The 18,010-nt window shown below is 46.2% G+C and overlaps 3 protein-coding genes across 3 annotated transcripts; 1 reads left to right on the plus strand and 2 right to left on the minus strand.

Moving 5' to 3' along the window:
* Positions 1-2,061: 2,061 nt before the first annotated feature.
* LOC106816171 (exosome complex component RRP43-like) lies at positions 2,062-3,240 on the minus strand. The gene has a single exon (XM_014820728.1). The coding sequence runs from the start codon at positions 3,234-3,236 to the stop codon at positions 2,400-2,402; it is 837 nt and encodes a 278-aa protein (XP_014676214.1). The 5' UTR covers positions 3,237-3,240; the 3' UTR covers positions 2,062-2,399.
* A 60-nt stretch (positions 3,241-3,300) lies between these two features.
* Positions 3,301-5,008, minus strand: LOC106816173 (mediator of RNA polymerase II transcription subunit 31-like). Its single transcript, XM_014820730.1, has 5 exons — positions 4,946-5,008; positions 4,565-4,645; positions 4,050-4,146; positions 3,494-3,712; positions 3,301-3,365 (listed from the first exon to the last, which is right to left on the minus strand). The coding sequence occupies exons 1-4, from the start codon at positions 4,956-4,958 to the stop codon at positions 3,520-3,522; spliced, it is 384 nt and encodes a 127-aa protein (XP_014676216.1). The 5' UTR covers positions 4,959-5,008; the 3' UTR covers positions 3,301-3,365; positions 3,494-3,519.
* A 258-nt stretch (positions 5,009-5,266) lies between these two features.
* On the plus strand, positions 5,267-17,962 carry LOC106816170 (integrator complex subunit 2-like). Its single transcript, XM_014820727.1, has 18 exons — positions 5,267-5,652; positions 6,175-6,313; positions 6,718-6,820; positions 7,335-7,448; positions 8,064-8,194; positions 8,528-8,728; positions 8,953-9,119; positions 9,529-9,726; positions 10,083-10,197; positions 12,535-12,738; positions 13,179-13,664; positions 14,067-14,521; positions 14,903-15,128; positions 15,485-15,595; positions 15,851-15,958; positions 16,274-16,379; positions 16,849-17,022; positions 17,723-17,962. Exons 1-18 carry the CDS (start codon positions 5,369-5,371, stop codon positions 17,851-17,853), a joined length of 3,453 nt encoding a protein of 1,150 aa, XP_014676213.1. The 5' UTR covers positions 5,267-5,368; the 3' UTR covers positions 17,854-17,962.
* Positions 17,963-18,010: the final 48 nt, after the last annotated feature.

Raw genomic sequence — 18,010 nt, forward strand, 5'->3', positions numbered from 1 at the left:
AACTCATATATATAAGAAATCATCAGATCACCTTAGATATTTATAAAATAATTGTGTTGATGTAACTGTACTTGCCCTGCGATTCGCTGCATCATCATCATGACTGATGGAATACGACGTTGTTAATGCTGAGAGTTACGACGTGGGATCTGGCCGCTGATATACGCAGCCAATCGTGTAGCATCAACTTGTGACAGCATGCCAGTGATCACAATGTCTCCTGCACAAACCTGAACAGCATTGCACACGGATGACGAATATAAACAACAACACACGCACAAATTTGGGATGTAATGACAGAATGATTATTGTACCATCAATAAAATAGATACCTTGTAAAATTTTGGGAGATGTTAATGACAAATTTATAGCAAAACCTGCCTGCTGCACTTTACAAGCAATAATAATTATTTGTGATTTAAATTATCAACAAACCTACCAACAGAAATCCTACCACAAAAACACCTGGCATAAAAATAAATTCTTATAGTATGTGATTCATTTCATTCTAGTAATCATGAAAACGAAAATGAATTTTTGAATACTGATATTTAAATTTTAACAGTGTAGACTAGCTGTAGTGTATTGTATTGTAGGCATGAAATGATGAACTCAGACTCAGAGTCAGACACTTCCTACACTTTACAGACTACAGACTACAGTGACAGTGTTGTCTTACCCTGTCAAATCAGTGTTAACTGTTACGTTTCTTGACAAAATTCACAAGGATTTAAATTTGGGACAAACTCTACGGTTTTTCAGGAAGGAAAACCACCTATCACTATCAGTATCAACTAACTAAAATAAGGAATTAGGCGTTCCTTGGCCTAACCGCACCGCCACCAGTGTCCGCACACGCTACACATTCCAGGATTCTCCAACGGAATTAATCATGTTAGAAAGTTAAATACAGTACTGCCGTATCACTAAATGATATTATATGTCCTGATGTAAATCGTATTAAACTTAGCAAAATTTTGAGTTGTTTACATTAGATAACAGATTTAGGTAGCTTCTCAGATGTCTTTTTGCAATCGTAATGATATCAGCGACATCTATCGGTTATGAATAGCACATATAAAAAGTGTTCATTGTGTATTTATGTGATACTTTTTTATATATTTAAATCTATGTAACATTTGCATTACATACACAGGACAAATATTTATACAAATATTACTAAATGAATGTTACTATAAGACATAAGAAAATTGTTGGTTGTCTACTGATTATTATGCTATATTATATATAAATACGGAGCACATATTTTCTATTACACACATGTATACTGTGTACTGATCTCTCAATATAACTACTCTACTGTATATAATAATATAACCAGCAGTGAATAATAATAGATATGTCATTATTATTATCATCTATTATTATTCACTCCTGATATAACTATATCTATACTATACTATATAGCTAATTGTTAGTATATAGAGATCAGTGATACTGTGGCAAAGTGTGATGACATGATATCTGGAGACTCCTGATGAAATCCTAATCATGTCTTGTATATAGATATCTTTTATCTATGAATGTACCCACCAAGATCCACGAATATCTATTATCATAAATGTAGATTAGTGTTTCTCAAACTGAGGTTTTGTGAGCGGGGTTTCGCGGGGTCACAATATGTATGGTCTGAACTCCAAAGACAGACACGTACCGGTACTGCTATCAGCACACGGGTCCAATGTTCACATAAATATTGTGCAGCTCTGCAGTCAGAGAGTTTGGATTATACACTTTGGAATCAGGGGGAAGTTTGATTATTAGCATCTAGAATGTCAGGAATCACATTATTTCATGCCATTTGTCAAAAACGTACCCAGATGAGCATACGCCCCAAACAATTATCAACAGGCTGTCATATTATGACATAGCGGGTCATGGCGCTCAGTAACCAAGATATTACAATTACTCCTACTTGTTATGTTACTTATGAAGTTATGACATAATAGATTGTAGGTGTTTATCTCAACTATTCAATTAGAATGTGTTCACATGATATGAAGTGGTGGAATGCATTCATAATAAATATCAAATAACAAATTTATATGATGATTGTAGAAGTGTCCGTTTACATTTATTGCAGTTATATACATCTCGTCTGACACTCAAACGAATGACTCACGTGAAAGAACATAAACCTTGCATGTAGATATACATATACAAAAACAATTTACTCCCTCCTGATGTAGTGAGAACTGACACCGAGTGACACATAAACTAACTGCTAATTATCAAAATACATATATACGTCACGTTGACGTAACAATGGATACAAGACACACGTTTACATGAATGTGATTTTTACTCAACGCAGGCGAAATTCGTAAAATTTCGAGCATGTCAGCACTCGGTTCACAGTCATGCATGTGAGAGCCATCTTAACACTCCTTGCTTGCAGCGACTTTGTTTACCAGGTGGCGCAGTTCTGCACCGCGCACCTGCGCGCGGTCGACGCATTGCTGCAGCTCCTTCTCCGTCATTGCACTGCCACCTGCCTTGTGCAGCAGACACAGTGAGCCATCCTCCAGCGTCGCCACGGTAACCGTCGCCGTAGCAAGTGCCTCCTCTTCGGCGGTCGGATCCGCGAACAGGATGTCGTTGTCAAACTTTGCGAAGCTCGCCGCCACCGGGAACGCGCTCGCGGCTACCGGCGCCCTCTCGCGGCCGCTGTCGACGCGCACGCGGCCCGTCTCGTCATCGATGGTGATGGCCGGCAGCGTCGTGTCACGCAGCGCGGCGACGACGGCCGCGGCGCACGCGTCCGCGAGGTTACCGTTGTGCGCGAGGCACACAGCGTCCACATGCAGCGCCCAGACGAGGCGGCCCGGCGACACGCAGAGGGCGCCGGCATCCACGCAGCCGGAGTTCTCGATGAGGTCGGCCATCGCCTGACTGAGCGTCTGCGCGAGCGCGGTGGGCGGGCCGGGGCGCAGCGTGGCGGCGCACAGCGCGGGGAGCTCCACGTTGGGCACGACGTAGCCGCGTGCGGGCGTGTCGGGGCGCGGCGAGGCGAGCTCCGCCTTCACCCCGCACACCACCGTCGTGCCGCCGCCCCCGAGGCGCACAAGCGCAGAGCCGTCGGCCGTGCCGATCGTGCCAACGCTGACGACGACGTCGCGGAACGCGAGCAACTGCCGGCCGTCCGGCCGCGCGTCATGCGTCAGGTGGCGCCGGTAGTACTCCGCCGGCTCCACCTTCTTGAAGACGTCCGCCATTTTTAATCTCGAGAGAGAGAGCGTTCGGTGAGTATTGATGTTTTTGTTTCTCCGAAGCACGACCTCGCACAATTATTGTTTTGTGATGATCGAAGTGACGATCACTGATCAGTCTCGTTTCCCTGCCGGGTCTACGTGGCAGCGGGGGTACGTGGCAGCGGGGGTACGTGGCAGCGGGGGTACGTGGCAGCGGGGGTACGTGGCAGCGGGTCTACGTGGCAGCGGGGGTACGTGGCAGCGGGTCTACGTGGCAGCGGGTCTACGTGGCAGCGGGGGTACGTGGTCACTTCTGCTGCTGAAGCTGCTGCTGATTCGTCTCGGCTTGCTGGTTGAGCAGGCGGATGCGCTTGCGCGTGTAGTGCTGCCACTGCAGCAGCTGCTGGTCGTCTATGAACTTGGCGCACTGAAAGTTTGCGATCTCCTTGCGAAACGATTCGTACTGCAGCAGGTCGAGAAAGTGGAGGCAGTGTGGGTACCTACAGACGAAGCGACAACACACACACGTTACACACACATGCAGTACACACCTAACCCTAACCCCAGTATATACCCCTAACCCTAACCCCAGTATTACCGAACAATCAAGCTTCCCTTCACGGTAAGCCATCCCAATATCTTATATATATTTATGTATTATTATTTATTATTATTGTACCTTGCTGATACTTATGCAGGTACATACATGATGTAACACAAGTTCCATATGAAATAATATAAGCACATATGGTAAATGTTAACAGCGAATTTGTGATCTTCTGTGATTAAATTCTTGTGATAACTAGCATGATGTAGGCCTACAGAGGCAATACGTACTTGAGATACTTCGAATAGGGTGGGTCTTTCCAGTACTGCAAGTACTTAAGATAGTTCACAAATGCTGGATCCTTGAAGAAACCTCGCTGTGCCAGAACTAAAAGGAAAAAGCGTTTAATTAATAGCTCAAATCTTTCTTATCAACACGATAGAACATTCTACATAAAAAGTTACATTTACACTTACAACCGTCAGTCTCACCAAAGGTGGGCATGGCGTAATGTTCTAGGGTAAACGTGTATTAAAGTGAAACAACTACTGAACAGCTAGTAGTAGTAAGCAGACGCAGATTCTTAGGATCACAGATAGTTTGAGACCCCGCAGATGTATTTTCGCATATGCGCTAAACTAATCCAGGGTTACGGTACGTCGGTAGTACTAAATTACACTTGGGTCCATTCTTGTAAATGGCACTATTACTATTAGAACATTATGACTATACATTTATTCACCATGATATGTTGAGATTAATTGTAATCACGTATTTTAATACTCGTAGTCGTACTCGTACTCACAGTGTAGATAGTTGGGATTAGCAAGACACTGAACGAATTCAAGCTCTATTTGAAATCGGAGACGGTCCTCTTGTTCTGTTACTAATATATAACCAAGGAAGAAAATCGTTAACATACATATGACCTAGAATTTCATACAGATTATGTCATGTCAGCTGTAGTGAGGCTGTAGTGTTTACAATAAGTACCTAGGCCTACCTCGTCCTCGTTTCAGAAAGAGAGTCAGTGTATGTTGATATGTAAGTTCTCTAAGTTTATATGTTTAAAGTGCGGTATAATCATGAGCCATACTCAACAACATAAGTCATTACATTACGGAAGGACCAACATAGTTTAAAAAAACATGTTTTTTTCGCGGAAGAAATTAACACTTCAACAAACCTCTGGCAGCCATTTCCTTCCATCACGAGCAAGGGACTCGACTGAAGAAAGTGCATGTCATTTAGTTCTAGATTCTCCCACTATGTGGCTCCACTGTGTGGCTCGCGTGCTTGTAGTGTTGTAAGCCGACTAGACTGGTACCCGGTCCCACCTATCAGCTTAGGGTTAGGGTTGGGGGTTAGGGTTAGGGTAAGGGTTAGGGTTAGGGTTAGGGTTGAGAGAGTAATCGAGGTGGGAGCGAGTACCAGTCTATAAGCCGACAACTCTTCTCTGGCCACGAGATGGCGCTGTTGCGTGTACCGTTCAGTTCGCTGCGTGTTGGTTTGGTTTGTGTTGATTGTTTTGTTTTGATGCACTTTTAAGAGTTTTGAGTGCCTTTGGCAATCTTTTAGTAGTTAGATATATTTATTATCAACCGAAATTATGAAGCTGCATGAGCCAGTGTCGGTGCGGGCATTTAGAGCAATACAATTTGTTGACAGTGAACTTTTAAATCAACTTTCCGAAGCAGAACTAGTACCGCTTCTGCCGTGTCTTGTGCGCATGTCCCTATGTGCGCCCCAAGATAAGAGTGAAGACTGGGTGAATGAAAAGAGAGTAATATTAAAGTTGCTTAATGGCTTGGAGGTTGTCAACGCTTTGGTCGGGCTCTTGTCAATAGACTTTCACGAACTAGATCAGGATGCACGAAAAGAACAACAACTACGGTACTGATTCCTGAATACCCGGTACTAATTACTATTGTCGAGTATTGAAATTTGATGGCTTTAAAAGAGATTAAAGTTAATCTATTTTTCTCATGTGTAACAGATTGATGCATACTCGTAGTTATGACGTCACGCGCAACTCGTTGTTATTGTCCACTCGGGTTCGAGTAATAAATTGGGCCCGGGAGATTCTCTCTCTCTGGTCTTCCATGCCCGTAAACAGTGTCACGCTTTTACATCATGTATCTAAAAATATTGGCGGTATATATTATTATATTTTGACAATGACAAATACTTTTACTAATGTTGACGAAGCGTTAACTTTTACTAATGATGACGAGCGTTACCAGAGATGGTACGCATCATCGCGCCACTATATCATCACACATCATTGCCAGCGCTTAGATGGGTTAATATGCCCGGTAACACTAGCCATGACAGCAATGCAACAAATATATAGAATAGGTACGAACCAACTTAGACTAGTACATTACGTAATTGCTGAAACAATGCAACATGTAGGCAGAAAATCGGAGGCAACAAGTCGGAGAGCATCCTGGCGAGTTCTCTGCAACATGGCCTGGCGCTGGAGTTTGAACGTAGCGAGCCTAGCAGAAGGATGAGACTTCTACTCAGTGAGCTGCTGCTTGTTATGTCACAGGTATGTCTGCCTCACATAAACGATCACATCTCTGATGAGGTTTACCGACTCTTTGTCACATTCAGTCAGCCCTCAGGGTCAATCAAGCAAAAATGCAAAACGCATTCTTTACATACAGGTGTTTGTTCTATAGTGTGGTTTCAGTTTATAACTGCCACTGAAGTGAAACTACAAAAGTGCCATTTATACACAGGCACAGTCTATTCTGTAGACGTGGTTTCAATGTACGATTGCCACATGCAAGGAAACTGCGAGAAATGTCCTTTATAGACAGGTTTCAGTTCTATAGACATGTCCAGGTTTTGTTGTGTCTCACGTAGATTCTCATGTGTATCAAGGTTTGCAGATTATCTATCTCATACGCGGTCCAATACTAACATGGCCACGGTTTGATGTCTTTTCAGATGAAAGAGCATCATACAGAATTCTACATAAAGCATTCCGAGTTGTTCGATAATGAAGTTTACTTGAACGATGTATCGGACGTTCTCTGTATCATGCAAGCAGGTTAGCAGTTTTACCATTCTTCATTACTAATCTTCAAACAAACTGTCGAAGCATCTTGGACTTTAGTTTTGGTGACTACAATCTATAGCTACAACCAAGGTTTTAAAATCCTCAGGGGTTTCAGAAGGCATGTCGTGGATTTGACAAGTTATTTCTGATGGCTAGTAACAGTACTTGAGCTTGGTATAAGCAGTCCCAGTACACAGGTAGACTCTATTAGTTTGAAGACGTATATGTCAAGCTGTGAAAACGAAAGTAAACACAGAGCTCTGGGAATTAAGGCATTGTCAGGGATTTATAGGATGTCACAAATTAGCTTCAGCTTTGAAAGCATGTCAGACCCGACAAATGTGAAAGTTCTGGGAAGAATCTTGATACGTAACTGCTTTGATACAGGACAGTTCATGCACATAGGAATAGTATCCATTGAGATGCCTTACCCCAGGTTGCCACAGCCGAACTTGTGGCTTAGATGCCTGATCACTACTGATATGAAATATGTGTGTTATTGCAGAGCTGCCTGCACTTTTACCACTCCCGGACTTATCTGAGGCGTTGTTACACGTATCCAACGGACCATGGCTCTTGTGCAGGCTTGTGGCCAATGCAGCGGAAAGTTTTGATGAAGGTATATATAGACCTATACGTTCATCCCTGCAAATTTGACTTCTGTACTTGTGTGCTAACAGCAAACATGTAAGGCTTATGTGTAAAAGTTTTAGGCCATCTGGGTGCACTGTAAGATTGTTTGTAACATAGCTTATGTGCATCTGCCAAGGGGCGTAAAAAAGCCATTTGCATGATGGATGACCAATACAGAATAGTATATACTATATACTATACATAATCCAGGACGTCGACACCGTGCTACGCACAGGCACAATGAGGTGGCTCGGCTACATTGAACACAGTACCGGATGGATAGCTCGAGCTCGTAAGCTCGAGGTGGACTCTCAGAGAGGACCCAGCAAACCGAAGAAGACGTGGGAGGAGGTGGTTAAGAGCGACCGGGCGAAGCTCGGCTTGGAAACGACGGACCCTCAAAACCGCTTTGCGTAGAGAGGGCGTCTCCGACGACGACAAGTCAGACAGGCCCCACCCTCGGGAGAGGATTAATTCAGGCCTGGATAAACTAAAGCCGGATGATGATGATGATGATGATGATGATGATGATGATGATGATGATGATGATGATGCAATATACTTCATTAGAACTAGAAGCAATGCTGTTTTTTCTTGGCAGTATGTGAATCACTGGTAGCCAGTGGAGAGAAGCAGGATGAGGAGTCACCAGGGGGCGCTGTGAGAGGGAAGGCGCTACGAATGCTTGGCAAGATGAATCCAGCCGGAGCGCTGAACATCAGAGCTTGGACTGTACGTATATATGCACTTCATCGTGCCAGAGAAACGTGCATGTTTAGTCACATCTTACACTTGCTATTCACATTGTCTAATTGATTATGAATTCGAATTATAATTTAACGATTATTAATGTCTAATGGATTAATTTGTATCGTAATTTATATTGTCTGCTTATGCGTTCATGTAATATTTAACCACTAGATCTATAGCATAAGCAGTCGTGTAGGTTATCTCTGTTGTATTGCAGTAAGCGGAACTAGTCGGTTGTTTTCACTTGTGCTCTCTGATCCTTCATTGCTTGCTGGAACTGCGTTAAGTCGATTCATGCGACGATCTCTGCCGTAGATTGAACACTGCCGCCTTCCCGGCCTGGCCGTCGCACTCACGCTGGACCACTACAAGATGGCAGCACTGGAGGACGACATCGACGGCGGTAACCACGGCGACTGCTCCAGCGACCTGGTGGCCTTCATCAGCGGCCTGTTGCTTGGCAACGACGTCAACGTGCGCGTCTGGTTCGCGCAGTACATTCGCGGTGCGCAGAAGGTAACGACATCCACATCGCTACTCTCGCTCTAAACTCTAACCATTCGTTAACCTTTTTTCGTCCCAATAGTTGGCATCACCGCGCAGTTACTTCGCAGCAGGCAGAACGTAAGAAGAACGATCCACGCCGCTACTCTCGCTCGAAGCTCTTGTCATTCGTTTACTTCGTTTTTGTCCTGATAGATGGCGTTACCCGTTTGTGTGATTTTTGTGTGTGTTTGCAGAAGCGGCGTGACGGCAGCTGCGCGCTGACGTCTCTACGGGAGGAGCTAACGCTGGAGCTGCTGAACGTGACGCCGCCGGCGGACGGCGTGCTGCCTCATCGTCACGTCGTGCAGGCGAGCTGCCTGCTGCGTCTATACTGCGCCCTGCGAGGCATCGCCGCGCTCAAGTAAGCAGTGGCGCCACCTGCTGCCGCTTTGCTGCGAAGCGTTGTGTATTTTATGATGGTTATTTATCGTAAATTTCGGTGTGCGGATGTGTACGATTGATCGACTGATATAATCGTTCGACTAAATTCCCACGTCTGCACTAATGTTTATCATGAGAAAATACCGCGATACCGGTAAGGCTATATATAATAAGGAATAACATAATCATCGAACTAACACAATAATGAACTAATAATAATCATGGATATTGAGGCATACAATTCAGCTTCATCGTCGTCTAGTTTGGAAGGTGTTACGCGGAAATTTTTGCAAGAATTCCTTCCACCTAGCCTTAGAGCAGTAGAATTTAATTTGGCACCGACGCACGGTTTTTCGCCGCGCTAACCTGTGCGGTGGCGCCCCCTGCAGGCTGAGCGAGGAGGAGACGAAGCTGCTAGTGCAGCTGGTGACGAGTCGTCCGCCGCCGACGTCTGCCGGCGTGCGCTTCCTCTCGCTGGGGCTGTGCATGCTCATCGCGTGTCCGATCCTCATCACAAACCCGGAGGAAGAGAGGCGCGTCGTGCAGTGGATCCGCTGGTTCCTCGCCGAGTCGGCGAGCTTCGAGAGGTAACTACGAGTAGATACGCAGGAACGCACGCGTGCGTTATTGTCCCTTATGATTATTGTTGTTGTTGTTAATTAGTATTACTGATTTTGTTGTTATTATTATTATTGTTGCAGTTGTTGTTATTATTAATATTATTATTAGTGTTTTCGTTATTATTATTATTAATATTATTAGGTATTAATACTTGAGATTTCATTACAGTTGTAATGTTATATTTTCCTTTGCTAAAAATCATCTACAATTATACGTTTCGGGTTCAACCTGAGACTTTCTTTAACAACATGTTCAAAATTATGGGTTTTACTAACTTCGATTCATGGCTGACGTTTGATGGTCGCTGGATTGCTGCTTTCAGAGCTAGTGGTGTGGATGCCAGCTTCGGGGAGTTGCTGTTGCTGTTGGCCATCCATTTCCATGGCAACCAAACGAATGCTATCATTGACCTCGTCTGCTCCACACTGGGAATGAAGGTATGATACATATCAGGATTGAACAGTTGAATGAAAACGAAGTGCCAGACTTGATTATCACAAATACAATGTTGTCGTAAGATTTATTGTGCTCAACACAATAAACGAGTTCAAAAGCTATACTGAACATTCACCTAGCATCATGTAAAGTAGTTTTTCCCATATAGAATCACAGTTCGGAGTTACAGACTATAATGTACAACACAGCTTTTAAGAATTGTGCTAAAAACCAGCCTGGCGCAGATGTATTTTAAACAGTTGGCAGCTCGTGCTCTGTGTTATATCCTGAAACATATGGTAACATCTCCATGCTATGTGTTTATCTGTGACAGTAACACCGCCGTGCCGTGCTGTGCTGTGTTTCTCTCTGTGACATATTGTAACACCACCGTGCCCGTGTTTATCTGTGACATATTGTAAGCACCACCCTTGATAGCCATGTTTATTCTGTGACCATATTGTAACACCGCGTGCCATGTTTATGTGTGACAATATTGTAAGCACCACACCGTGGGCGCATGTTTATCTGTGAACATATGTAACACGCACCGTGCATGCGTGTTTACTCTCATGTGACATATTTAACACCACCGTGACCGTTTATCTGTGACATAATTGTAACATCCACCATGCCATGATTGTATCTGTGACATATTTAAGCACCACCGTGCCCATGTTTATGTGTACATATTGTAAACACCACCGTGCCATGTTTATCTGTGACATATTGTAAACAGCCACCCGTGCCGTGTTATATGCTGTGACATATTGTAACACCGACCGTGCCATGTTATCTATGCATGAATATGAAGCACTAACCTCCATGTTAACATATTCACCACGGCCATGTTTTTGTGAACATATGTAACCACCACGCTGGGCCATGTTTATCTGTGACATATTGTAACACCATCGTGCGCTGTTTATCTGTGACATATTGTAACACACCGTGCCATGTTTATCTTGTGACATATTGTAACACCACGCGTGCCATGTTTATCTGGACAAATATTGAACACGCAGCGCGTGCCATGTTATCTGTGACAATATTGTAACACCACGTGCCGTGGTTTAATCTGTGAGCAGTATTGTAAGACACCACCGTCCTGTTTTATCTGCTGACATATTGTAACAGCCACCGTGCAGTTGTTTCATGTGACATATGATACACACCGGACGTGCCATGTTTATCTGCTACATACTTGTAACACCACCGGCCTCGTTATCTGTGACATTATTGTAACACCACCGTGCCATGTTTATATGCTGTTGACAGTATTGTATAGCAACCACGCGGTGCCATGTTTTATCGTCGCTGACATATTGTATACACGTTGCTATCGTTTCTCTCTGCGACAGATCGCGGTGCGCATCAGCGCGATGGGTCGCATGCTATGTGTTTATCTATGACATATGTCTGTGTTTCTCTCTGCGACAGATCGCGGTGCGCATCAGCGCGATGGGTCGCATGCTATGTGTTTATCTATGACATATGTCTTTGTGTTTCTCTCTGGCGAACAAGATCGCGGTGCGCATGGAACAGCGCGAGTGGCCGGGCATGCTATGTGTTTATCTATGACATGTCGCTCTGTGTTTCTCTCTGTGACAGGATTGGCGGTGGCGCATCAGGGCGGGCGAATGGGTCGGGCATGCTATGTGTTTCATTATGACAAATATGTCTGTGTTTCTCTCTGTGACAGATTAGCGGGTGCGCATCAGCGGCAAAAAACACTGGGGGTCGGCATGCTATGGTAGTTTATCTATGACATATGTCTGTGTTTGCTTACTGCGACAGGATCGCCGGGTGCGCATCAGCGCGATGGGTGCGCGATTGCTCATGTGTTTGAATCTATGGACATACTGTCTGTGTTTTGCTCTGCTGGGCGACAGATGCGGCGGTGGCGCATCAGCGGGCGATGGGCCGCGATGCTATGTGTTTACTTGAGCATGTGTCTGTGTTTCTCTCTGTGACAGATTGGCGGTCGGCAATCAGCGGCGAATTGGGTCGCATCTATGTGTTTATCTATGACATAATGTCTGTGTTTCTGCTACTGCGAGCACCGAATCCGGCGGTGCGCATCAGCGGCGGCGATGGGTCGGCATGTATGTGGGTTTATCTATTGACATATGTCTGTGTTTATCTCTGCGGACAGATCGCGGTGCGCAATCAGCGCGATGGGTCGCATGCTAATGTGTTTATCTAATGACATATGTCTGGTGTTTAGTCTCTGGCGAAGCGCGCCCCAGCAGAATCGCGGTGCGGGCATCAGCTGGCGATGGGTCGGCATGCATGATGTGTTTATCTATGACATATGTCTGTGTTTATCTCTGCGACAGATCGCGGTGCGCATCAGCGCGATGGGTCGTATCAAGGCTGTCTTCACTCAGGAGATTTTTACGGAGCAGGTGGTGACGTCTCACGCGGTCAGGGTGCCTGTCACGCCCGACCTCAACGCGACGATGACCGGATACCTGCCTGTCCACTGCATCCACCAGCTGCTGAAGAGTCGCGCCTTCACCAAACACAAGGTTCCCATCAAGGTACCGTACCGACTCTAGGACGCCTTCACACGCGTTCAGGAAGATGTACCGAAATTAATGCACCAAAAATAGAGAACAGTAGGGGAAAGTAGGGATAGCAGTAGGGAAAGGTAGTGATAGCAGTAGGGGAGGTAGACAAAGCAGCAACGGAAGGTAATAGAAACTGTAGTGGCATGTAGGAGTGGGCGTATTATAGTGAAAGGGAGATGTAATGATGATAGTTAGGGTTTGACTTTGCAGAAGTGTAAAGCTGAGAGAGTTGTAAGTGATCGTTATATATGCACTTTCTAATGAAGCACATCAATATATATATATACATATTAATATGTATAATCATATATGATATTGTATGAGTATATAAAATATACTCGTATATTCTGCATATATAATAATATATATATAAGTATATCGGCTATACCGTCGCCATCTCGCCGTGTCAGGACTGGATCTGCAGGCAGATTCGTGAGGCGAGCACGCCGCTGCACCCGCTGCTGCCGCCGCTGCTGCAGTCCTACGTCACCTCCGTCATCGTGCCGCCAGCGAAGGGCGACTACAAGCAGACTAACGAGGCGATCAGCGAACGAGAGGTCCTCGACGCGTTCCGCTGCTCCGCGCTCATGCAGCACGACGACGACGATGACGACGACGCGGTCGTCACGGCGACCGTCGAGCGGACGTCGTCGGGGGCGACGGCGCAGCTGCTCATGCTCTACTACCTGCTGCTGTACGAGGACTGCCGGCTCGCGAACACGCGCGCGCTGCTCGCCGCGGGGCGCCGGGGGGCGCCACCGTACCCGCCGCAGCTGTTCGTGCAGCTGCCTATGAAACACCTGATACAGCGTGCGCAGCGGCAGCAGCAGCTCTACGCGGGGCTGTTCGCGCCCCTGCTGCGCCTGCTCGCGACACACTACCCGCACCTGTGCCAGGTACGCCACCACCGCCGCAGGCACCCACGTCCGGGGTTGAGGTGGGGGGGGGGGGTAGGGAGAGTTTGATTGACGCGGTTACAAATTGTGTTATGTAGATTGTGTCTGCGGTTCGTCGTTTGATGTTGGTATATATTTTAGTATAATTATATCGATTGATTAATTTAATTTAATTATCTAATTATATATATGTTGCTTATATGTTATCTAGTATCAGGAGTCAAATATTACGTGATTTTTATGCCTATTGTTTTATTTTTCTAATTTTCTATAGTATTTCATTAATTCTGGTCGTACTATAATACTACTTTAATGTTATATTATTACTATTAGTATTACTATGTTGTATTAGTATTATATTATTACATCAATGATGACGTCTGTGCCGTGTGCGCTGCGCAGGTTCAGGACTGGATGTCGGAGGACATCGAGATGTCGCAGCTTGAGGTGCAGATGGCGCCACCATCGCTGCCCTGCACGGTCGCCGCGGTGAAGGCGGCGCTGGACGAGGCGGCCCGGCGGCCCGCGCGGGCCGTCATCCTGCTCGAGCAGCTCGCCGCGCGGCCCGCGAGCCGCCTCCTGCCCTACGCAGACTGCATCGTCGGTGCGATGGCGCGGCTGCTAGGGGGCGCTGCTCCGCGCCGCACGCTGGAGCTGCTGCGGCGGCTCTGGGTGAAGCTGAACACGGTGATCCCGCTCAAGCTGAGCGTGATGACGGTGAACGCTCTGCGGCGGCGCGGCGCGGGAGGCGGGGACGGCGGCGTGGCGGGGGAGGCGACGCCGGCGGTGGAGTACGTGCAGAGTGACGTCGTCGTCGATCCGCTGATCGTGCTGCGCTGCGACCCGCGCGCGTTCAGGTGCGTGCTGCGGCGCGAGACTCGGGCGGAGTGATACGAGTGAGCGAGACAACGAGCGTCGCTCGTTTCCCGCGGCGTTGTTTAGTTGAATTCTACCAGTGCTTGCTTCTGTTAGCGATACACTTACATAGCTAATGCAATGTATTTGCTGGGCATTATTGATCAAAAAGTATAATCAAAATATTTAGTGTTTAAAAAGCTTTATATATCAATATCATAGCATATAACAATATGTACATATGTATATGTATCAAGAGCGGATAATACCAAGGTATTATCCGCTCTTGATATGTATATATAATGTTATACTTTAATGCTAGCGTTCGGAACGCAATGCGTAACGACCCCGCGGATTCGAAAGTTTTCCGTTATTGCCACCAGGTGTCCCCCTGTGCTGGAGATCGTGTTGCGTCTGCTGACGAGTTTCCTGGCGGCGTCGCGCGCGTACCTTTGCACGCACATACAGTCGCATCCGGTGCCGGAGAAGGCCGGGGCGGGAGCGGGCGACGTCGAGAGGGAGGAGCTGAAGAATGCTCTTCTCGCGGCGCAGGAGAGCGCGGCCGTGCAGATGCTGCTCGAGATCTGTCTGCCCAACGCTGACGAGCGGGTAACTATAAGCACTAACCTCAATCACCGCGTAGCCGGGGAGCTGCGGGTGGAGGGAATCACCGCGTAGCCGAGGAGCTGCGGGTGGAGGGGGGAGGGTCTTAGTATTGTTATGACGAGGAGGAGTGTTGCTGTCGGTTTTTAATGAGAAATTCTATGGGAAGTTAATGCCATAAAAGGCATTGGAGTAATCGCCCGGCCGACGTAAATATTTCCTTCGAAGAAGGGTTATCAAGGTCACGTCCATTTTAGCAATGCTTTGTGTGTGCAAAAATATTTCTTATACCTCCTGCCTCTCAGTAGTTTTGCGTGTGGTTGTGTTAACGGCGGTGCAACGTATTCGTTGTTTGTTTGCAGAGTGACGACAGCCTGCTGTCTGACCTACAGGAGGTTCGCTGTATCGTCTGCTCCTACCTACACCAGACGTTCATCGCTGACCCCTTTCTGGCCAAGCTCGTCCACTTCCAGGTCAGATCCGCTATCTCGTTAGCTTTAATTATCATTATTATTGTATTTTTTAACTAACATTACTGAATTCATCGTAATTCGATCATTGTGAATTTTTAATTCGGTGCATTATTGGATGTTTTTTTTTTAATTTTTTTTTTTTATGTTTATGTTTTATGGATTATGTTTTTATTATTTCATTAGGTGATTACCAGGTTTGATACATTCCTCATGGGTGGCTTTCTGTAGTTAGCTTTTCTGTTTGTTGTGTTTCAGGGTTATCGCTCTGAGCTCCTCCCCGTCACCGTAGCAGGCATACCTAGCATGCACATCTGCCTCGACTTTATTCCGGAACTGCTGAGTCAGCCTCAGCTCGAGAAGCAGGTGAGATAACGAGCGATGTTTATTATCGATTACGTGAGGTAATGAGTGAAGTACGGTAACGAGCAAGGTGCACTAATGATCAGGTAAGATCATGAGCAAGGTGTGCTAATGATCAGGTAAGATAACAAGAGGTGTACCAATGATCAGATAATATAACAAGAGAGGTGCACTACCAATTAAATAAGATAATGGGGCAGTAACAATCACGTGAGATAAAGAATGAAATGTGCTAATGATCAGGTAAGTTAACGAGTGGAACGAGGTAACACACAGGTGGTGTTACCGATTAATGCGAATTACTCACTTCTGTTGTAGATATTCGCCGTAGAGCTGACCTCTCACCTGTGCCTGCAGTACGCTCTACCCAAGTCGCTGAGTGTCGCCAGACTAGCTGTCAACGTGCTGTCAACCCTCCTCACGAGTATGTAGCGTATTTCTCATGCAAGTCATTTTTCATGCATGCTTAAGTAATACCACAAAAATAAGTAAAGAGCAGGGAGAAAGGTGGATGGATGAAGGAAGTACGAAGGTACAACCTTAAGGTACCTTAAGGTAGCCTTAAGATAATGGATCTTATGGTACAAGACGACGTAGTACAAGGAAAGAAGTAAATTGCGAAATTTCTCGATCGGAGCACGCTGCATACAGGAATAGCGCATATATTTGTCCCAACGCTCCCAATCCCAATGTTTACCCGAAAGAATAAAGCTAGTTCAACGAAGTTGCTCTGCGTCGAATACCATTGGTTTGGGCCCCTGAGAGTACCCGAACTAGTCATTAAAAAGGTGTTTAAGTCTGGATGCGTGTGTCTGATTTGCAGTAGCATTATTGCACCACACAGTGCGCGTGTACGCGCATCGGCATACGGAACGCACGCTCTCTTGTTTCAGTGCTGTCGAGTGACGTGTACGCAGACGTGTACATTCCCGTCATGCCGGCGATGGTGCGCTTCTGCCGGGCGTTCCCCCCGCTGTGCGACGACGTCGTCGCCTTCCTCACCCAGCTTGCACAGATGACGTCTGCTCACGTTGCCATTAACAACAGCCACTCGCCCGTCACCATAGGTAAGAGCATCCGTCACCAAGCATCGGTCGTGCAGTCGTTATAAATCGTATATAAAATAATATAAATTAATGTATGTATTTGTACATATATATATACATACATGTATTTTATAGGTTATATTACTGTCCAACAACAGTCACTTCCTTATAAGCCCAACATAACATGTATATGTAAGAAGAGGACAGACATGTCCAGATAGACCGGGTACAAGATTGCGTTGCGCAAAAGGTGCGTTGTTCCCCGACCGCCGCTCCGCCGTGTTCGTAAAAACGTGCGTGATTGACATCACGGTTTGTTCGGCAACGAACGACGTCATCCCCTAGCGGCCAATGAGCGAGCATGTGGTCGGTGATTGACAGCATTTCTTGGCTTTTCTTGTAGCAGCCACTACGTCTTAACCTTGAGGCGCGCGACCCCCTCGAGCAGTTCTCGGCCGTTTGGAGATGGCCTCCAGGCGTCGATCGCGAAATGTCGCTTGGAAACCGCCTCGTTTTCACAAAGTTGCGTTTCACAGCCGTTCAGGTTAATCTGTCTAAGAGGACAAAAAGGGGCGGTGTTGCCGCGCACACGCATTAACCCGGCCGCATGTCCGTCCAGAGAGAATCACGCTCTTCTCTTATCTCTATCTGTGCTAAGAGCGAACGTTGAGCCAACGATCGATAGATTCCGCATTTTAACACAGGATTTCTCGGATTCCAGATGAACTGTGGATGAGCGACTCGGACACGGAGAGCCCCAGGGGGCTCCCGAAGGACAGCCTCCTCTGCCACGCCGTCCACAAGGCCTTTACGGACATCGTGCGATCTAGCAAGAGCCTCGCGCTGTCGTAGTGTCGTACGCTCACACCGCGTTGGTCGTCAACATGTACATAATGCGTGCACACCGGATCCATGCATTGCAGCAATGCCACATATAAAACTTATGTAAATACTACTCAAATTATTCGCTTTGTGTTATTCTTTGTATGTATTATCCATTTCGTACAAA

Source organism: Priapulus caudatus, unplaced genomic scaffold, assembly GCF_000485595.1.
Source record: "Priapulus caudatus unplaced genomic scaffold, Priapulus_caudatus-5.0.1 Scaffold1304, whole genome shotgun sequence".
Taxonomy (NCBI): Eukaryota; Metazoa; Priapulida; class Priapulimorpha; order Priapulimorphida; family Priapulidae; genus Priapulus; species Priapulus caudatus.

What these genes read in the sequence shown, in the direction of transcription:
- LOC106816173 (XM_014820730.1), bottom strand. An exon ending in TAATCCCAACTATCTACACT is followed by an intron (nt 4,147 to 4,564) that starts GTGAGTACGAGT and finishes TTTTCCTTTTAG; the next exon opens with TTCTGGCACAGCGAGGTTTC. An exon ending in CCCTATTCGAAGTATCTCAA is followed by an intron (nt 3,713 to 4,049) that starts GTACGTATTGCC and finishes CTTCGTCTGTAG; the next exon opens with GTACCCACACTGCCTCCACT.
- LOC106816171 (XM_014820728.1), bottom strand. Translation starts at nt 3,236, where the DNA reads ATGGCGGACGTCTTCAAGAAGGTGGAGCCGGCGGAGTACTACCGGCGC.
- LOC106816170 (XM_014820727.1), top strand. Translation starts at nt 5,369, where the DNA reads ATGAAGCTGCATGAGCCAGTGTCGGTGCGGGCATTTAGAGCAATACAA. An exon ending in CCAAGCTCGTCCACTTCCAG is followed by an intron (nt 15,596 to 15,850) that starts GTCAGATCCGCT and finishes GTTGTGTTTCAG; the next exon opens with GGTTATCGCTCTGAGCTCCT. An exon ending in AGCCTCAGCTCGAGAAGCAG is followed by an intron (nt 15,959 to 16,273) that starts GTGAGATAACGA and finishes CTTCTGTTGTAG; the next exon opens with ATATTCGCCGTAGAGCTGAC.